Source organism: Tiliqua scincoides, chromosome 4 (assembly GCF_035046505.1).
Source record: "Tiliqua scincoides isolate rTilSci1 chromosome 4, rTilSci1.hap2, whole genome shotgun sequence".
NCBI lineage: Eukaryota > Metazoa > Chordata > Lepidosauria > Squamata > Scincidae > Tiliqua > Tiliqua scincoides.
The window spans coordinates 39,650,213-39,666,548 of record NC_089824.1 but is presented as its reverse complement, the minus strand read 5'-3'; the positions used below and the strand labels follow the sequence as shown (position 1 = coordinate 39,666,548).

Sequence of the window (16,336 nt, the reverse complement as noted above, 5' to 3'; positions counted from 1 at the left end):
AAGCATTCATCTCCTGGGAATAATGCTCTCAAAAAACAGATGACAAAAAAGCACAATAGCAAATCAATTTAAAAAACAAAGTTCCCTTGCTCAGGTGATTTAAAAACAGCCTTGCTGACCTTTGTGATGTAAGATAAGAGCCATTAACAAGACAATCCATCAATCAGTCCTCCTCCAAGAGCTTACAAAGAACTGAGAGCTTACACTTAGCCCCTCCCTTCACCAATGCAATGTGATCACCTTTCTTTCAGGTGCTCAGGGGGAAGGGAGGGGTCCACTGGGGAGAGAAGAACTGATGGATTGTCAGCCAGCTGCCCTCTCTCTCTCTCTCTCTCTCTCTCTCTCTCTCTCACACACACACACACACACACATTAAGGAGGCTATTGTTAAAGGACTGTTCAGTTTTTTAAACTGATTTTAAAGGGATGCATTTTTCCCCTTCTCCAGGTATCAGCACATTCCTTCTCATTTGCAGTGGCCATTCATGTTGAGTCAAATCTGTGTATAAAAATCCATGTATAAATAGGCTGGACCTGTACACTATAAAAGATCCTTTAAACCTTCAGGCTGTAGAAGCTGAAAAGAGTCCATTAAAAAGAGGAACAACAGGTGCCAATATGTAAGATAAGATCTACCAATACCTTAATGTTGAGAAAACAATTAACTTACATGGGTCCAACTGAAATGGTATCCATCTACATTGAAAATAGGCATGATGTAGAAATAGAGTTGATTTAACATCCTTCTCATGGCTGGGTCACTTTGATATGTCTGGAGAACCTATGAATGGATATAACATAGAAATGATTGTAATAAAAAAATCTTTAAAGATTTTGTGCTAGTCACATGACCCACAGGTAGAGGTGTTTGCTTCCAGTGAGTAAGATAATATTACAGCTTCATGGAACAATCCTAACTTGTCCCTGACCTGGCACAACCATCCCTGCACAGGCTTGGGGTGTCACAAACATGCCATAGAGCACATTTGTGGCTACCTGCGAGCCAGCAGCACAGCTCCAACAACCTGCACTGGCCTGCTGGTGCTGCATCCTGGAGCAGTGCCAGCCGGCACAGGTAGGGTTCTGCTGGGCAGTGCAGGGCGTGGAAGAGGGTGGTGAGAGGTTGCTCTGGAAAGGGGCATTTGGGGGCAGAAGACAGCAGAAGGGGGTAGGATCAGGTCTAGTGGGGGGGCAGGACTGGTGGAGCAGGCCTCTACCCAGCACAGGTTAGGATTGGGCTACCAGTCTTACCTAACACAATGGGCTTACTTCTAAGTAAAGTAAATAACAAGCACCTCTACCCATAGGAATTCTGTCTCCCCTATAAAGTTACTCTCTAGGGAAGATATTTGGGTGCCTAACACCACCTCTGCTACAGCTGTTCCACCTGCTACCTCATCTGCCTGTGCTCCCTCTTGGGAAGATGATCTAGAAGCTGGTCACTCTCCTTTTTTTACTTCTTCATCTGCTTTGTCCCTTTCAAATACAGTATACCAAGGAAGAAAAGGCAGACTCAGAAAGGCTCTTTGAGCTGTCACCGGTTGATGGCAGACAGGGGAGCAGGTGGGGGGCGGCAGCACCCCGGGACAGCAGGGACTGGTGACTGCATCCCAGTTGCTTTCTCCCCACCCCCCTGCTCCCACTGCCTCCCTCCCCTCCCCTCCCAGGACTTACTGTGGTTTTCAGAATCCCTGAGAGTTTGAAAACAGAAGCTCTAAGGAATACACGAAATCTGACTTAATATTCCCATTGTCTCCTCTACATCCCCAATACTCATAATAATAATTATTATTTCTGTCACTGAATTCCTTAGAATCCAGAGACTTCAGTTCCAATTCAGATGTTATTCATGTGCACTCACAGTCACATGCTACTCAACATGGGTATAGTATATTTGTGAATACAGCAGCCATTCACTCCCTCCCATCGCTAGTCCACCAGGGTGCACAATCAATGGATGAAAAAGAGTAATGTGACTTGTCCCACTCACACAAGTCTCATGTTCCCATGCATTCCATAGCCACATGGCTGGAAAGAAATGTCTCCAGTGGCTGTGGAGAACGCTTCTGTATAGCCAATTTCACACTGTTTAGGTGAGGCATGAAACAGAACCACGTGAGATAGGTCTGATTATGTGATTAATTATCATTCCAGCACATGTTACTGGAGCAGTGTGAAACTAGACCATGTGGATTCAGCCCTACCCCCACCAGTAAGGCAATGACTGAACTTGGCCTATGTCAACACATGAAATAATAAGTGGAGACCAAGATTTATAGTACTATTAACATGCTGCAGACAATATTGGAGAGCTGAATATCAGCATAAATCAAGGATGCTGAACTGACTTCTTTACCATGTACTGGAAGATATTTTTCCTCAGAACAATTCCCATTTGCAAGTAAAATATGACTAAGAGTATTATGGCCATAATGGATTCAGAGGTGTCTATGCCCTGCTGGTTAATAATTACACAGCAATCTAGTCTGGAAATTGTCATTTGAAAATTTCTCCTGCACATTTTTTGCTCATGCAATGACATTTCTCTTTATCATCACCATCATGTCTGTTGTACCAAGGAACATCTGTGATAGTGAAATGAGTTTAAACATCTCAGAATGTATTCCAGGTTAAATTAAAAACAAGATATAATGCTCATGTTGAATTTTTAAAACACATTTCATATTGAAAACCTATGGCCCCAACAGTATAGCAAAACAGAGGTGACGTCCATACTTATTGATGACAGAATGCATTGCATGCCTTCTTGTGGTGACAGCTAGGAACTGCATTCCACCTTTAACTACCAATCCAAAGATAAATGTATAGAAAAGGCCTGGAAAGTCAGCAAATCCAGCCCTTCCCTTTCAGTAAGATTCTCCACATATCAGTGCACTGCAGTCCTATATCAATGTGTTCAACAAATAACATGAATAAAAATGTTATTAATGTTTGTTGTACCAAGGCAACAAGGATAGCAAACACCTCTGGAAAGCACAAGTGACTTGAGCCACATGTCTGTTCAGGGGTCATATTACACTGAATTTAGAATACTTCGCTCTGAATGTTCCTCAATTTGCATTGAATGAAAGCTCTCCATCAGAAAATTCCCCAGATAGATGTTATTTCATTACAGCTTCTCTTTAGTTAACTATCTGTTTTTGTTTATAAATTCCCCCGATGTCCCACAGAGTGACAAACAAGAGTTAAATCGTACAATTTAATTAAATATTGGGTCCACCACTTATTTTTCCAGTGGGGCAAGCAAATGGTTGAGATAAATAATAGAGACTATTATTCTATATTTATATTATAAGATAGAAAAAAAAATGTAGTGTGTACCAATTGTGTGTACAAGTGTGTAGCTTGTGGTAAAGCATACTTCTGGGGGGAAAAATACTTGGCGTGATAATGTAGACATGGAGGTAAACCAAGCACAGAAAGCAGAACATTTAAGAGACTTGGGGTACAGTCCTAACTCACCTTCCTGCACCGGGGTAAGGGCAATGCAGCTCCAAGGTAAGAGAACAAACATCCCCTTACCTTGAGGAGGCCTCCATGACTGTCACCCAACTGCAGGATGCAGCATATTCCCCGCTGGCACAGCTATGTCAGAGCTGGACAGTTTGGGCCTCAGGTATAAGCTGATAAGTGTGAGGAGGATGGGAGACAACGACTGCAGGCCAAATCCTAACCAACTTTCCAGCCCTGGTGCAGCTGTGCCAATGAGGTGTGTGTTGCATCATGCGGTGGGAGGGTAGTTGTGGAGGCCATCACAAGACAGGGGAACATTTGGTTCCTCATCTAGGGGCTGCATTGCAGCTGCACTGGTGCTGGAAAACTGGATAGGATTGGGCCCTGCTATGCCAGTTCAACAACCTGTTTTAAGTATTTGTCATGGGATGTTAGATAAAAGTTCATCTAAACTAGTGTTTCCAAACATTTTTGACCATGAGCCTAATGACAGTTTTCCCTCTGTCGGCAATCCCTGGAGTTGGTATATGTTAATAATTTTAATAAAAACAATTAATTGGAATAATTAATTGGGCTGGGGATGGACATTCTGAGATTCTTCACCCAGCTCACTGCTGAACTTGCAGCTTGCCCAGTTGCATCTCTCAACACCATGGAGGGCAGCATTTCTGACTCCAGAGGGTCCTCAAGGCCTGGTGCCTCAAACTTGGCCTCTTCCCTGGAGGGACAGGTGCTGCCAATAGCTTGTCTAGGTCCAGTGGAGCTAGATGAATCTGGACCTGGCAATCAACAAATATTTTTTTCCCTTGAGAGCTTCCACGATCCTTGTTTGGGTCATGATAATTGGTTCAGGAACCACTGATCTAAACCAGGGGTGCCCCAAGCCCAGCCCGGGGCCACATGCGGCCCTCAGGGACTCCCAATCCGGCCTGTGGGGAGCCCCCAGCCTCCAATGAGCTTCTGGCCCTCCGGAGACTTGCTGGAGCCCGCACTGGCTCAATGCAACTGCTCTCAGCGTGAGGGTGACTGTTTGACCTCTTGCATGAACTGTGGGATGAGGGCTCCCTCCACTGCTTGCTTTTTCACATGTGTGATGCAGCTGTGGCAGTGAAGGAAAGGCTGGCCTTGCTTTGTGCAAGGCCTTTTATAGGCCTTGAGGTATTGCAAGACCTTCATTCATTCATATAAGTTCCATCTCTAATACTTTCATTTATGTAAATTTATGTAAATTTATTCAAATTTGAAATGTAAATCAATTCTCTTTTTCCCCCGCCCCTGACACAGTTTCAGAGAGATGATGTGGCCATCCTGCCAAAAAGTTTGGACACCCTGATCTAAACCATCATTCACAGCCCAATCCTATCCAACTTTCCAGTGCTGATGCAGCTGTGCCAACGGGGTATGTGCTGCATCCTGTAGTGGAGGGCCAGTCATGGCTGCGTCCTCAAGGTAAGAGAAGGTTTGTTTTCTTATCTTGGGGTTTCATTGTGGTTGCATCATTCCTGGAAAGCTGGAGGGGACTGGGCCCTCAGTTCAGCTAGTGACCAGCCAGGTGCTCTTGGGACAATCACAAGCAGAGCAAGAGGCAGACTGCACTCACTGCCATTCCCTGCTCCCCCAACATCTGGTAATCAGAAGTCTAATGTTCTATTCGTTGTCAGAATTAAATATCTATTTAATTTGGAGTATTAATATGGAGTTTTAATATGGAGTATACAGACCTATACTCCATTATCCTAATATCAGGAAGTGTCCTTGAAAAGCATGCAGTACAACTGGTTTATTTGATGCTGCAAAGAGAAAAAAATGAACAAGTCTGTAATATTGAGGCTATATAGAACAACTGGTGGAGTCATGATTTGGCTACATCTGAAGGGAGTCAGGGCCTGGATCTTTTGGATTTCATTAACGGTCCATCTATCTTTTCTTCCATAAGTCTTGAATATATCCATGTAAGTTAATGATGACAGCTTGAAGTGAAGACAAAAATGCTTGAAGACATGACAGCTTGAAGCATTAAGTAAAGACACTTAGGGAGCAATCCTGAGGCACCCTTGGGCCAGCGCAAGTCCCTTGCGCCAGCCCAGGAAAGTCGCAAATGTGCCGTAAAGCACATTTGTGCCTCCTTGGGGTAAGCTGCATTGGCACACAGGTTGAATCCAGCCTCTGTGGCAGCTTACTCTGTGAGCCTTGCATCAGACTGGCTGGGCCGACGCAAAACTCTGGGGTGGGCGGGAAGCAGGCATTCCTCGGTGGGGGAAGGGTGGGCAGTGGGTGGCCCCAGGAATGGGTGGGTGGGGAGCAGAAGGTGGGGCTGGGATCTGGCAGTTATGCCAGTTCCCAACCCCCGCTACTGGGGAGCTCAGAGCGGCTTCAAGCTGCTCCGCTCTCTTTGGACTTGTGCCACCTCAGGAGGTGGTGCAAGTCTGAGGAGACCCATAAGACCAGCATGCTTTACCCTGAGGTAAGGGGAAAAGTTTCCCCTTGCCTCTGGCTGAGTCGCTTATGGCCCCTATCCTGCGCTGGATGCAGTGCAAGCCTCTTGGCTTGCCTGTTCCAGTGAAGAGTGGATTGCGCCCTCAAATGAACTCAATTAAATTAGCACATCTCTGCCATAGCAGTATGCCATGTGTATCAGATAGAAAATTTCTTGATTTCAAAATATTACAGCGAAGTAAATACTTACTTCTTTCACAAACCACTGGCAAAAGGCTGGACCAATCCATTCTCTTGCATGGATTCCACAGTCTATCCAGACAGCTTTCTTGTACACACGTGATCTTTTGCCTAGCTGCAACAATAAATATGTGTGAGGATAAGAAAAACAGTCCATAATCCTGAGGGCTTTTTAGATTTATGCAAAGGTCTTATAGGCAGCCATTTCCTTCCTTCCTTCCTTCCTTCCTTCCTTTCTAAGCTAAATAAACTTTCTAAGGCAGGGGGTATTTTGTGAGAGCATCATTTGAGTCTTCCATGTTTGTTTTAAAAATGAGGATAGTATGTGCAGGTGATCCAATCCAGATTGCAATGTGAAGGAAGGGAGCATTACTATTATTATTTGAAAAAATTATATCCTCCCTTTCCCATGCCAAAGCAAATGCCCAAGGCAGCTTACGAAGTTCCAGAATAAATGTACAAATTATAACAATAAGTTAAATCATTCTCTCTCTCTCTCTCTCACACACACAGTAGGGCCACAGAAGTGTCTACTTTTAAAAATAATTCATACAGAAAATAGCTCACATAAAAGATTGTACCTTCAATCTTATTTCAAAGGAAATGGTAGGCACCATGTCAGCACCACTGACATCAGTAATACATTAGAAATTAAACGTTACCTTTAGTACAAAAAGAGGTCTTCCTTCATATGACTTGCCAACAGAGAACATGTGAACAAGGTCTGAGTGTGTTTTGTTCAGATGATGCATCCAACTTTGAATCTTAAAATACCCAAGTAAAAAAGAAGCAGTACATTTAACTTATTTGAATCATTTTACTATAAAGAATATCAAATACGAAAATAGAATGCTAGCACAGCATGCCAGAAACTAAGAATTCCATAGGAAGTTTTTCATTGCCTATTAGAGTCTCCTATTTTACATATTTTTAAAACCTTACTTTAAAGATTCTTGTTAAAACCAAAACAAAAAAGCAAGATAGGTTTGCTGTTTCCCTGGCATCCTTTTATTTGAAGCATTAAAAACGTGTAGTATATGAGATATTATCTTACATACTTCTTCCAGCGAATGATATCTCTCATAGTTGTATCCTTGTAATGCTCTGCGATTCCTGGATGATCTTGAACCACTTTGCTTTTCCACTGCTTTTTGTAGATCAGATATGAGGATTCTACATTCAGAAGAAAGTAACTTGAATAAATGCAGAGTATGGTACTCCCCAATGTATAGCAAGTGTAATGTCATTTAAGCAGATTAAGACCCTATTTATGTTGGTGGGATAAACAGGCTTAAATTGTTTGTGACAGTACTCTTGTGCATGTCAAACAAACCAGATATTTTGAAATATAACTATATTTCAGAAAATGCAGAAAAAATACTAGTAATAGCACAACCATATACATATTTACTTAGAAGCAAGTCCCACTATGTTCATTGCAACCAACTTTCCAGAACATTTCCACTTTCCAGAACATTTCTCAGCTGCTGAGCTGTGAAGTGACACCTCAGCAGAAATGGTGCTGCTGAAAGGGTGGCCCATGTGATAATTGGGTTCTCCATATCTTGAAAATATGATCAAGATGAGCATATTTTCTCCGATGCCATTTGCAGCTAATGTTCCTAAGTGAGAAAAAAGTGCTTATTTCTGGTCATCACCTGCTTAATAATGTCAATTCCAACTTAAAGACATCACTTCTGGCCCTTAGCAGGCACCATGAATGCAATTCAGCCCACTGTAAGAAAAACATTTGACACCTCTGCTCTATACTGTGACACACATGAGTCCAATGAATGCCTGAACAGAGCTCTTATCATTGTATGTATAGGGGGTCTGTTCAGGCATATGTCTAACTTGGAGGTGAGGCCTCCCAGCCCTTCCTCTCATACATGTTCACTGAATTCAATGACTGAACAGGACTCTGTGCTCAGTGTTTTGCTGAATCTCCTGAGAATACTGTAGAAGCATGTTCTGGTTGCACCAATAACTTGCAACCATAACAAATACAAGTAGTGGAATTGTGAGTCTTTTCCTAGTAAAGTGAAGACAAGGCTCTAGAACAAAACAACAGGTAACAACTGCACATTCAATTATCTCTTTAAAACCATCTGCTGTATTTTCAAACAACAGCAGTAGGCAAATAAATGGCATGTCTGTTTCAATACATCTTAAGTATCAACATTCCGAATAAAGTTATTGACATAACCTATCATTCTTTGATTCACAAGCAAGAAAATCTCCTTGAGAAACAAGTTCTTTTTGCGGGATTTGTTTTCTCTATTTGTGAGAGAAATGGAGCAAAATATATATATTGCTTAAAAACACTGATGTGGAATGACAAGGTGCAATTCTAGCTGCATAAAGAGGGAGGCATAACAATTAACAGTAATAATGAAATTGTGTTCTGCATGGTCCTTTTTGGTGACAGAAACTGACTAGTGTATACCAGTATATAATTTTAGAGCAAGTGGGTGCTTGTATCTACAGCACACTTGAATGTGAAGTAGAAGCATGAATTAAGCAGACTACAGAATGAGTAGCAATAATTAGCGTTTATCTAACGACCAAAGCAGGTCTGCATGCACAGAGGGGATACTAATCTCAAGCCTAAAGGAGACTATTCAATTAAATAGTCTGTACGTGAGAGCTCTTTTGCGCTTCGTTCAAATAACAGAGTTGTGCAAATTCTGGGTACTTTCAAGCTACTATAATTGAAAAGGTACAACAATAAACAGGAGGTATTTTCAAAGAACATTAATAAACCTCATCTCATGGTACAACCAACAGATGAACTTTCAGAAACTAAAATCCATTCTTACATGTACTGGATGTTTGCTTGTTGTAGGCAGGGGAGAAGAATTTGCGACATATTCCTTGATACACGCACATCCGTAACTGCACCCTTGGAGATGTAGGAAATGCTGCCAGGCTGCCACAAGTCCACCTGTAGTGCAGGAACCAACCTGTAATTCATATTTTTAAGTCTAGATTGGGAACATCCATAAGACTAATATACTAAACAGCATCTAAATAATTAAATGGCAGCTATTTGTGAATTATTTGAGTTTGAAGTAGAGGTAATGACTACAGCCTGAACAAAACTCAACCATCTGGTTTTCATAATGGCACTGCTCTATTGCAAACATTTAAAAGTTGTCTGAAATAGTTACATTAGAATTTGCTTCAATTCACTTCCAGATACAAAAGCAAATGTGCTAAAAGGTGAATTAGAGCTGCAAAACTGGAAACTTCATTGTAGGTGGATGTTCAGCCCACGTGTTCTCCTGTTCTGTGTACAATTAAACGTAGGGTTACCAGATACAAAGTGGGACAGAGTACCTATACCTTTAACCTATACCTATAGGTTACCTATACCTATAGTATCTATAGAGTACCTATACCTATAGAAGAGGGAATTTTTGCAGGTGCACCTCAACATGGAAGGGTTTAAGAAGATGCACCTGCCAAAATTCTTCTATCTTCTGGACGTACAAGTGCACAGAGGGGCTGGGATAGACCAGGGGATCACACGTCCAGAAAGAGGCCTGCCTAGAACTTTGAGATGGTTCTTTACACTCTTGATTATCATCTGTCTTCCTGATTTCTTGTTGTGCTGATATGCATCAGTGTTGCATCAGTCAACTTCCTTGTTCTGACAGTTCTCTTTCGATTGTTTGAAAGATGTAATGCTTTGATTGGCCAGCAGTCCTGATAGTGCAAAAATCTTCAACTCTTATAGTCAGCAGATAGGCCAAGGTAGTGTAAGACAGCTGAAAGACTAATGGTCCTTTATAAAAAGATTTTGTGATGAAAGGCAACTGAAACTGAATGGCTCATTAGACAGGCGACAGCAATGCTACTTTTTCTTTGAACACTAAAATGAGCAAACTTACCTTAAATTGTTCAAAAAGGCTCTTCAGTGTCTGTGCTTCTTTGTCATTCTCTGGAATTATTTGTAGCACCTTATCCCTGTTTAAAAAAAAATGTTGAAATGAAGGTCTAAGCATTTTTTTCCAAAAAGAAAAATAAGGAAAAAACACTATTGTAACAGTTACCAATCTGTGCGTCATGGGGTGGTATATAAATCTGTCAGGGGCTGTCAGTTTTTGAAAACTGGAAGTGGGCTCTCTTAGTGACTGGAGCTATTTGGAGCAGCGGGCAGGCCCTGAGGCCAGTATGACCCCCCCCTCCCGGTAAGTTAAAAAAACCCTTGCTCCCTGTGGTAGTGTCGATGCTGCACCATCAGGGCACCCATTTCTGGGCCACTCCCCATAAATAGGAATGGCTCTCTTCCAGGCCCCCTGGTGGGCTGCGACCCCACCAGTTTGTAAACCACTGATATAGAGAGTATGTGTATGTGTGTATACACACACACACACACACACACAGAGACATATATACACACACACATACAAATACAATACCACAAATTTTCATTTTTATATCAATAATAACCATCTGAACAAGAAAGAGCAACACAAATAATACCCTGAACAAACTTTTCAATCACAGAAAGACCCTGCTATGCCTTAGAATGTTTTAACAGAATGATTTTTAACTGACGAACACACACAGCTCATCACTGGTGAATTTGGTTCAGCATCTATGCCGGCCCTGATTAAAAAACCTGACTGAGAAGGAAAGACATCAAGGTAGTGACATGATTGATTTTGATGAACTGATTGGTTAACATATTGCTGGAAAACACTTCTAGCTTCAGCTCGGCAAAGAAAATAGTTTAGCATGCCACATCCTGATACTTGGGCCAAACAGTGGCTGATTCAGTTTGGAAGTCCAAGTTCATTTTTTGTGAATATATAAAAAGCAAATCAAGAAGAGAGCAAGAGACAGAGTGAAAGACCTAAAAAGATTATTTTCCTTTTAAAAAGGGGAAAAGAAAACAGTTTTCTAGCACTACCCTTTCACACCCAAGTGATCTAAACCTTATTTATGGTTCCTATAAGAATATGGCCTGCAAAGCCCTTGCCAAAGTATTCAGATTTTGCAGGGCACCACTCAGGGTAAAAAGGTCTCTCTCTCTCTCTCTTACTGAAAACCTAAAGTACCATATTTTTCATAGGAATGTCTTGGACAATTCATATCCAACTGAAGAAATCTGAACTCTCTTGAAAATTTTAAAGAGGCTTGGTTCATTTATCATTGCTAAGATTTAGCTCTTTTCCATGAAGTTCAACAACATAAACGCACTGATATACTGCTCCCAAAATCCAACCCAACTGGAATGTGGAAAAGAATCCTAGGTGCTAGATGAGGTGGAAGCATTTTAAGAGCATGATCAGAACCTGCCATATTGTAATGGATTTTGGCCTATCGGCTAAAAGGCAATGACGTACAAAGAGGGTGACCGTGGGGGGCCTCTCAGCCCCAGGTGTCAGTCTAAGTGGCCTCCCCAAAATGGCAGTGGTGGCAGGAGTTATCTTGGCTGTAGTCACCCACAAGAGAAACATGTTTATTGCTATGGTGATATAAACAAAGTAAAAAAGTTACATATAAATATACAAATATAAATATACAAACTTACAAAGTTAGTATATTTATGATATATATACATAGCACAATAAAAGAAAATGTTCACTGTCTGAGCTTCTTCTTTGGCAATTAATATTCATTTCATGATTATTGCTGAAAATAATTTTGTCGTGGGGAGGTGCCAAAAATTTATGGGCCCCAGATGCCAAATGACCTAGGTATACTACTGCTAAAAGGCACCACGCCCTGGTTATTCCAAGGAACTGGAACATGTGAAGTATCATCTTAGAACAGCCCAGTGACATTCCTGGGTCATTCTAGGCAATCACCTCATATGCCCTTCTTGCACCCTGTAAAATCTGTGGGGGTGAAAAACATCATCTGCAGACCATGCTAGATGTTATTGGGTGAATGTCCACATCTCACACATGATTTGTTGCTGTTAGTGGTCAAAAGATTTCTTTTATAAGCATGAAAACCAAAATTCTGTCCACAGATAGATTGTTGATAAAGCACACTAGATGTTGACTGCAATGGAAAGGAAATGCCGTAGTGCAGGAAAAGCCCAAAACTGCCAAGGAAACAATTCCTACAGGCTTTTGAAGAAGTACAACCATACATTTTTTTTAAAAGGTAATATGAGACAGTTCTCATACTGTTCCCTTCTTCTGTTTCTTCTCAGTAACTCACAGGTGATATTTTTCTCTCCTCGACTGAGCAAATGCTACGAATGCTCAGTAGAGTACTGTATTTTTCACTCCATAAGACACACTTTTTCCACCCCAAAAAGTGGGGGGAAAAGTGTGTGCGTCTTATGGAGTGAATACTGCAAAAAACAAAACAAAAAAAAAAACACTTCGCCCCGGCCCTGGCCCCGCCCCCTGCCCGATCGCTCTGCTTTGCTCGGCTTCCCCCGGCAGTCAGAGGCTGAGCTGGCTGGGGGGCTCCTGCGTTCCCTCAGCGCCCGCGCGGACTGTGGCAGTGCTGGAGGGAGCCCAAGCCCGCGTGTCTACTCAGAAGTAAGCCTCAGAGTCACTGGGGCTCACTCCCAGGAAAGCGTGGGTGGGGTGGCAGTCTCGCTGCCCAATCCTGTGCATGCCTACTCTGAAGTAAGTCCCATTAGAGTCAGGGGGGCTTACTCCCAGGAAAGCTCTCTCCCCCCCAAGCCTGGAGCATCACAGCCTCTCTTTCCCCCCACCCCAAGCCTGGAGCATCACAGCCTCTCTCCCCCCAAGCCTGGAGCATCACAGCTTCTCTCTTCCGCCCCCAAACCTGGAGCATCACAACTTCTCTGCAACACAAACACTTTCCCCCCTCTCTCACACACACAGGCTGCCCCCTTCTCTTACACACACAGATGCTCTGCCCCCCCACACACTCACACAGCAGGGGAGGGGTGCTTTCACTCACCTCATCCAGCATCTGAATGTAAGCCCCCCCATCTCAAAGAAAAAACTGTCTCCTTGGTCAGAATGCCAGTGTTTGCTTATTGCACAAGCCCCAGGTAAATCACCATAAATCCAGAGGTTTGTTGTGTCTTGAGAATTCAAGTTGTGGTTGGACTTTCCACTTGTTCATTTGTATTGGAATCACGGAAGAACTGGCTAGGAGGTAGATGTGGTGTCAGCAGTGGCCCCTTTAAGGGTAAGGCCTGGGCATCCAGCAGAGTGTGCTGCACAGCTGCAGCCACTGGAAGGCAATAGGGCCCTCAGGGATATAAGGAGTACCTGAGGCAGAAAGGGTTTGTGGGTTTTGAAGGAGTGCAGGTTGGAGGTAGGAGAGGAGACTGCCTGGGTTTACTGAATTTGGAATCTGACTGTGGATTGTGACTGGACTTGGATACCCTGATTTGACTAACCTACCTGGAACCTGACTGTGGACTGTAATTTGGCTTATTGGCTCTGGACTCTGATTTGGCAACTCGGATTGATGGGACTGATTTACTTGGCATCTGTGGACTAGAACTGGACTCACTTTTGCTTGCTGCACTGGTGAGTTGCACAAGGGGGACTGATCAGCCTTAAGCGGGCACGAGGCCCAGTGGATTGGAATTTGGCAGAACATCATTGTAGCAGAAAGATAATGTGATCTCCTATTTGTGTGCACGTGCTTTTGTGAGCTTCATAAATTCTGACTCTAGCGATGATGAGTTCTTGGGGTTTCCAGAAAACTAGAGTACTCAAACCTTTAAGTCTCTCCATTAGTTAATGACAGTGATAATGGTTCTTAATGCCACTGTTGACTGCTGTTCACTTTACATGGTTCAAATGTTGTTCTGTTATAGTTTATTAAATATTTTATTACACTATTTGGTTCTGAATATTTTTTTCCTGTTTTCCTCCTCTAAAAACTAGGTACGTCTTATGGAGTGAAAAATACAGTAATTGTTCTGATTTGTGAGACTAGCACTGTTGTTAATTGCAGAACTATAAACTCCTCTCTCTAACCAATAAAGTATTCACAAAAGAAAATGCAAAGGACCAACACTACTATTTTACAAAGGCTTGAATGCAAGGGGTGGGCTAGGCTGGGCCAGACCAAGCTATGTCTTAACTGATTATTCAGAAATGGTGCCTGATTCTGCAGACAAACTGAAATCTGCAAAAAAAAAAAAGTTTAAGAACACCTCTACTTATAACCACAATTGCTCTTATGTACATTTATTGTATATAATCTATTGAAGCCCTTTTCCCCCACGCCGTATGTTGCAAGGCTAGTCTCGCTGCTTGGACTGTGTTTGTGCAAGTGCTTTGTGTAAACTTCAAGCTTAAACAGAAGCTATCATGTTTTTTAAAGGACAGGCGTTGGAAATATTAAGGCCACTGACTCACCGAAAGCAAATAATTCGCACCATTTGAAAATCTAACTGTGTGAAGTCTTGAGCTGAATTCCTGATGCCAAATTCTCCGCAGCCTCACACTATGCATCTGTGCGCAGCAAGCATAAATTGACACCATTCAGTTTGCACAATGACAAACACTCGCAAAAGTTGCAAGACACTTGAGAATTAGGTTGTACTTCTGGAATGCTAAACGTTGCTGCCCTTTGCTAGCTCAAACCTTCCGTTTATCACTACTGTATTGTGGCTTGTTCACATAAAATGTGAGTCCATTAAAAGAGCATCCTTGATCTCTAGGTGGGCAGATAATGATACTTTTTATTCAACTAAGAAATAGCAGCAGGCTATAATACAGCAATGTCTTAGCTGGAGCACTCTGCTTCCACTGTTGGCAGTTTACCCTAAAAACTTAGTTTATGCATGAAGCCTGATGTTTACTTTTGTTTATATAAACTGGCAACAAACGTAGGGGAACTTTTTAGCCTGAAATCTTTTCTTTATAAATTATACAGAAATATAAAATATGAAGCTAAGTTTACTTTGCCCCTCATTTCTCAAGCATTATCTTGACTGTCAAGATTTTCAGAGCACTTTATGGATACATTACTTTCCATACAGGGACTTTCAAAATTGGTAGCATCCTGTTTCAGTGAAAGAACATGTTGCAGATATGAGTGTGTACAAATATACTTCCTTTCAGGAGCAGGTGTGGTTTTTGCTGCTGTGGGGTGAGCTCATCTACTGACATTCATACGTGGCACCAGCTTCAGGATGGATATTTGCTGCTCTTTCTATGTTTGGGTCGTTTTTAAATAATAAAATAAAATTCAGATGCCTCGCTTGTTTATCTGTCAGGCAGCCCAGTCCTAACCAATGCTGGAACAGGCAGGCCACTTGGCCTGCCCCATATCCAGGGCAGGTATGGGGTTCGCTGTGGCTCAGCCCAGGGCAAGGGGAATTGATTCCCTTTACCCAGGATAACGTGGCAGCAGCCTCAATAGGGCTACTTGGATCTGTGACACCTAAAGAGGTGGTGCAGATCCAAGCAGTCCTGGGCTGAGCCGGGTCGCCTGGGAGTGGGGTTAGGATCTGGCCTAGATGCCGGATCCTGGCCCCACTACCACCCAGCCCCGGGCCACCCATAGGCCTGCCCCACAATGCCTCCATTCCACCATCCCCCGTCCTCCCCTGCCCCCAGCAGCGGTCTGACAAGGCCAGCGCCAACTCATCTCTCCTGCAGCACAATGGGGCTGGATTTGGCCTCCCGACTCCTGAGGGCCAGCGCAAAGGACTGAGAGGGAGTGGCTTCATGAGTGCTACAAGGGCTAACCAATCAGCTTTCTGCACAGCCAGCTGGGATGGGCAATGGAAAGTGGCTTGCTCCTGATCTCGATTCAATTCGAGTTTGTGTATCTCTCCAAAAACATGCTACTAGAGAAACTGTTCCAGTCTCGAGCATTTAGCACCAATTTTAAAAAATGGGTTGCTCTAGAACAGGGGTGCCCAAACCCTGGCCCGGGGGCCACTTGCGGCCCTCAAGGACTCACAATCTAGCCCACGGGGAGCCCCCAGTCTCCAATGAGCATCTGGCCCTCCGGAGACTTGCTGGAGTCCATGCTGGCCTGACACAACTGCTCTCAGTGTGAAGATGACTGTTTGACCTCTTGCATGAGCTGTGGGACAAGTGTTCCCTCCATTGTTTGCTGTTTCATGTCTGTGATGCAGCAATGGCAGTGAAGGAAAGGCGGGCCTTGCTTTGTGCAAGGACTTTTATAGGCCTTGAGCTCTTGCAAGACCATCATTCATTCATAGACGTTCCATCTCTAATAAATTCATTTATGTAAATGTAAATGCTTT

At 43.0% G+C, this 16,336-nt stretch overlaps 1 protein-coding gene across 1 annotated transcript in view; it reads right to left on the bottom strand.

The window, feature by feature from the left end:
- The window catches only part of CPA6 (carboxypeptidase A6), a 31,531-nt gene extending 20,281 nt beyond the window's left edge, over nt 1-11,250 (bottom strand). Inside the window, exons 1-7 of the mRNA XM_066624408.1 lie at nt 11,201-11,250; nt 10,044-10,119; nt 8,970-9,094; nt 7,209-7,323; nt 6,813-6,914; nt 6,161-6,265; nt 671-781 (exon numbers count right to left, since the gene is read on the bottom strand). Coding sequence (XP_066480505.1) covers nt 671-781; nt 6,161-6,265; nt 6,813-6,914; nt 7,209-7,323; nt 8,970-9,094; nt 10,044-10,119; nt 11,201-11,250 — 684 coding nt within the window. The remainder of the gene's footprint in view (nt 1-670; nt 782-6,160; nt 6,266-6,812; nt 6,915-7,208; nt 7,324-8,969; nt 9,095-10,043; nt 10,120-11,200) is intronic.
- Between the last annotated feature and the right edge of the window lie 5,086 nt (nt 11,251-16,336).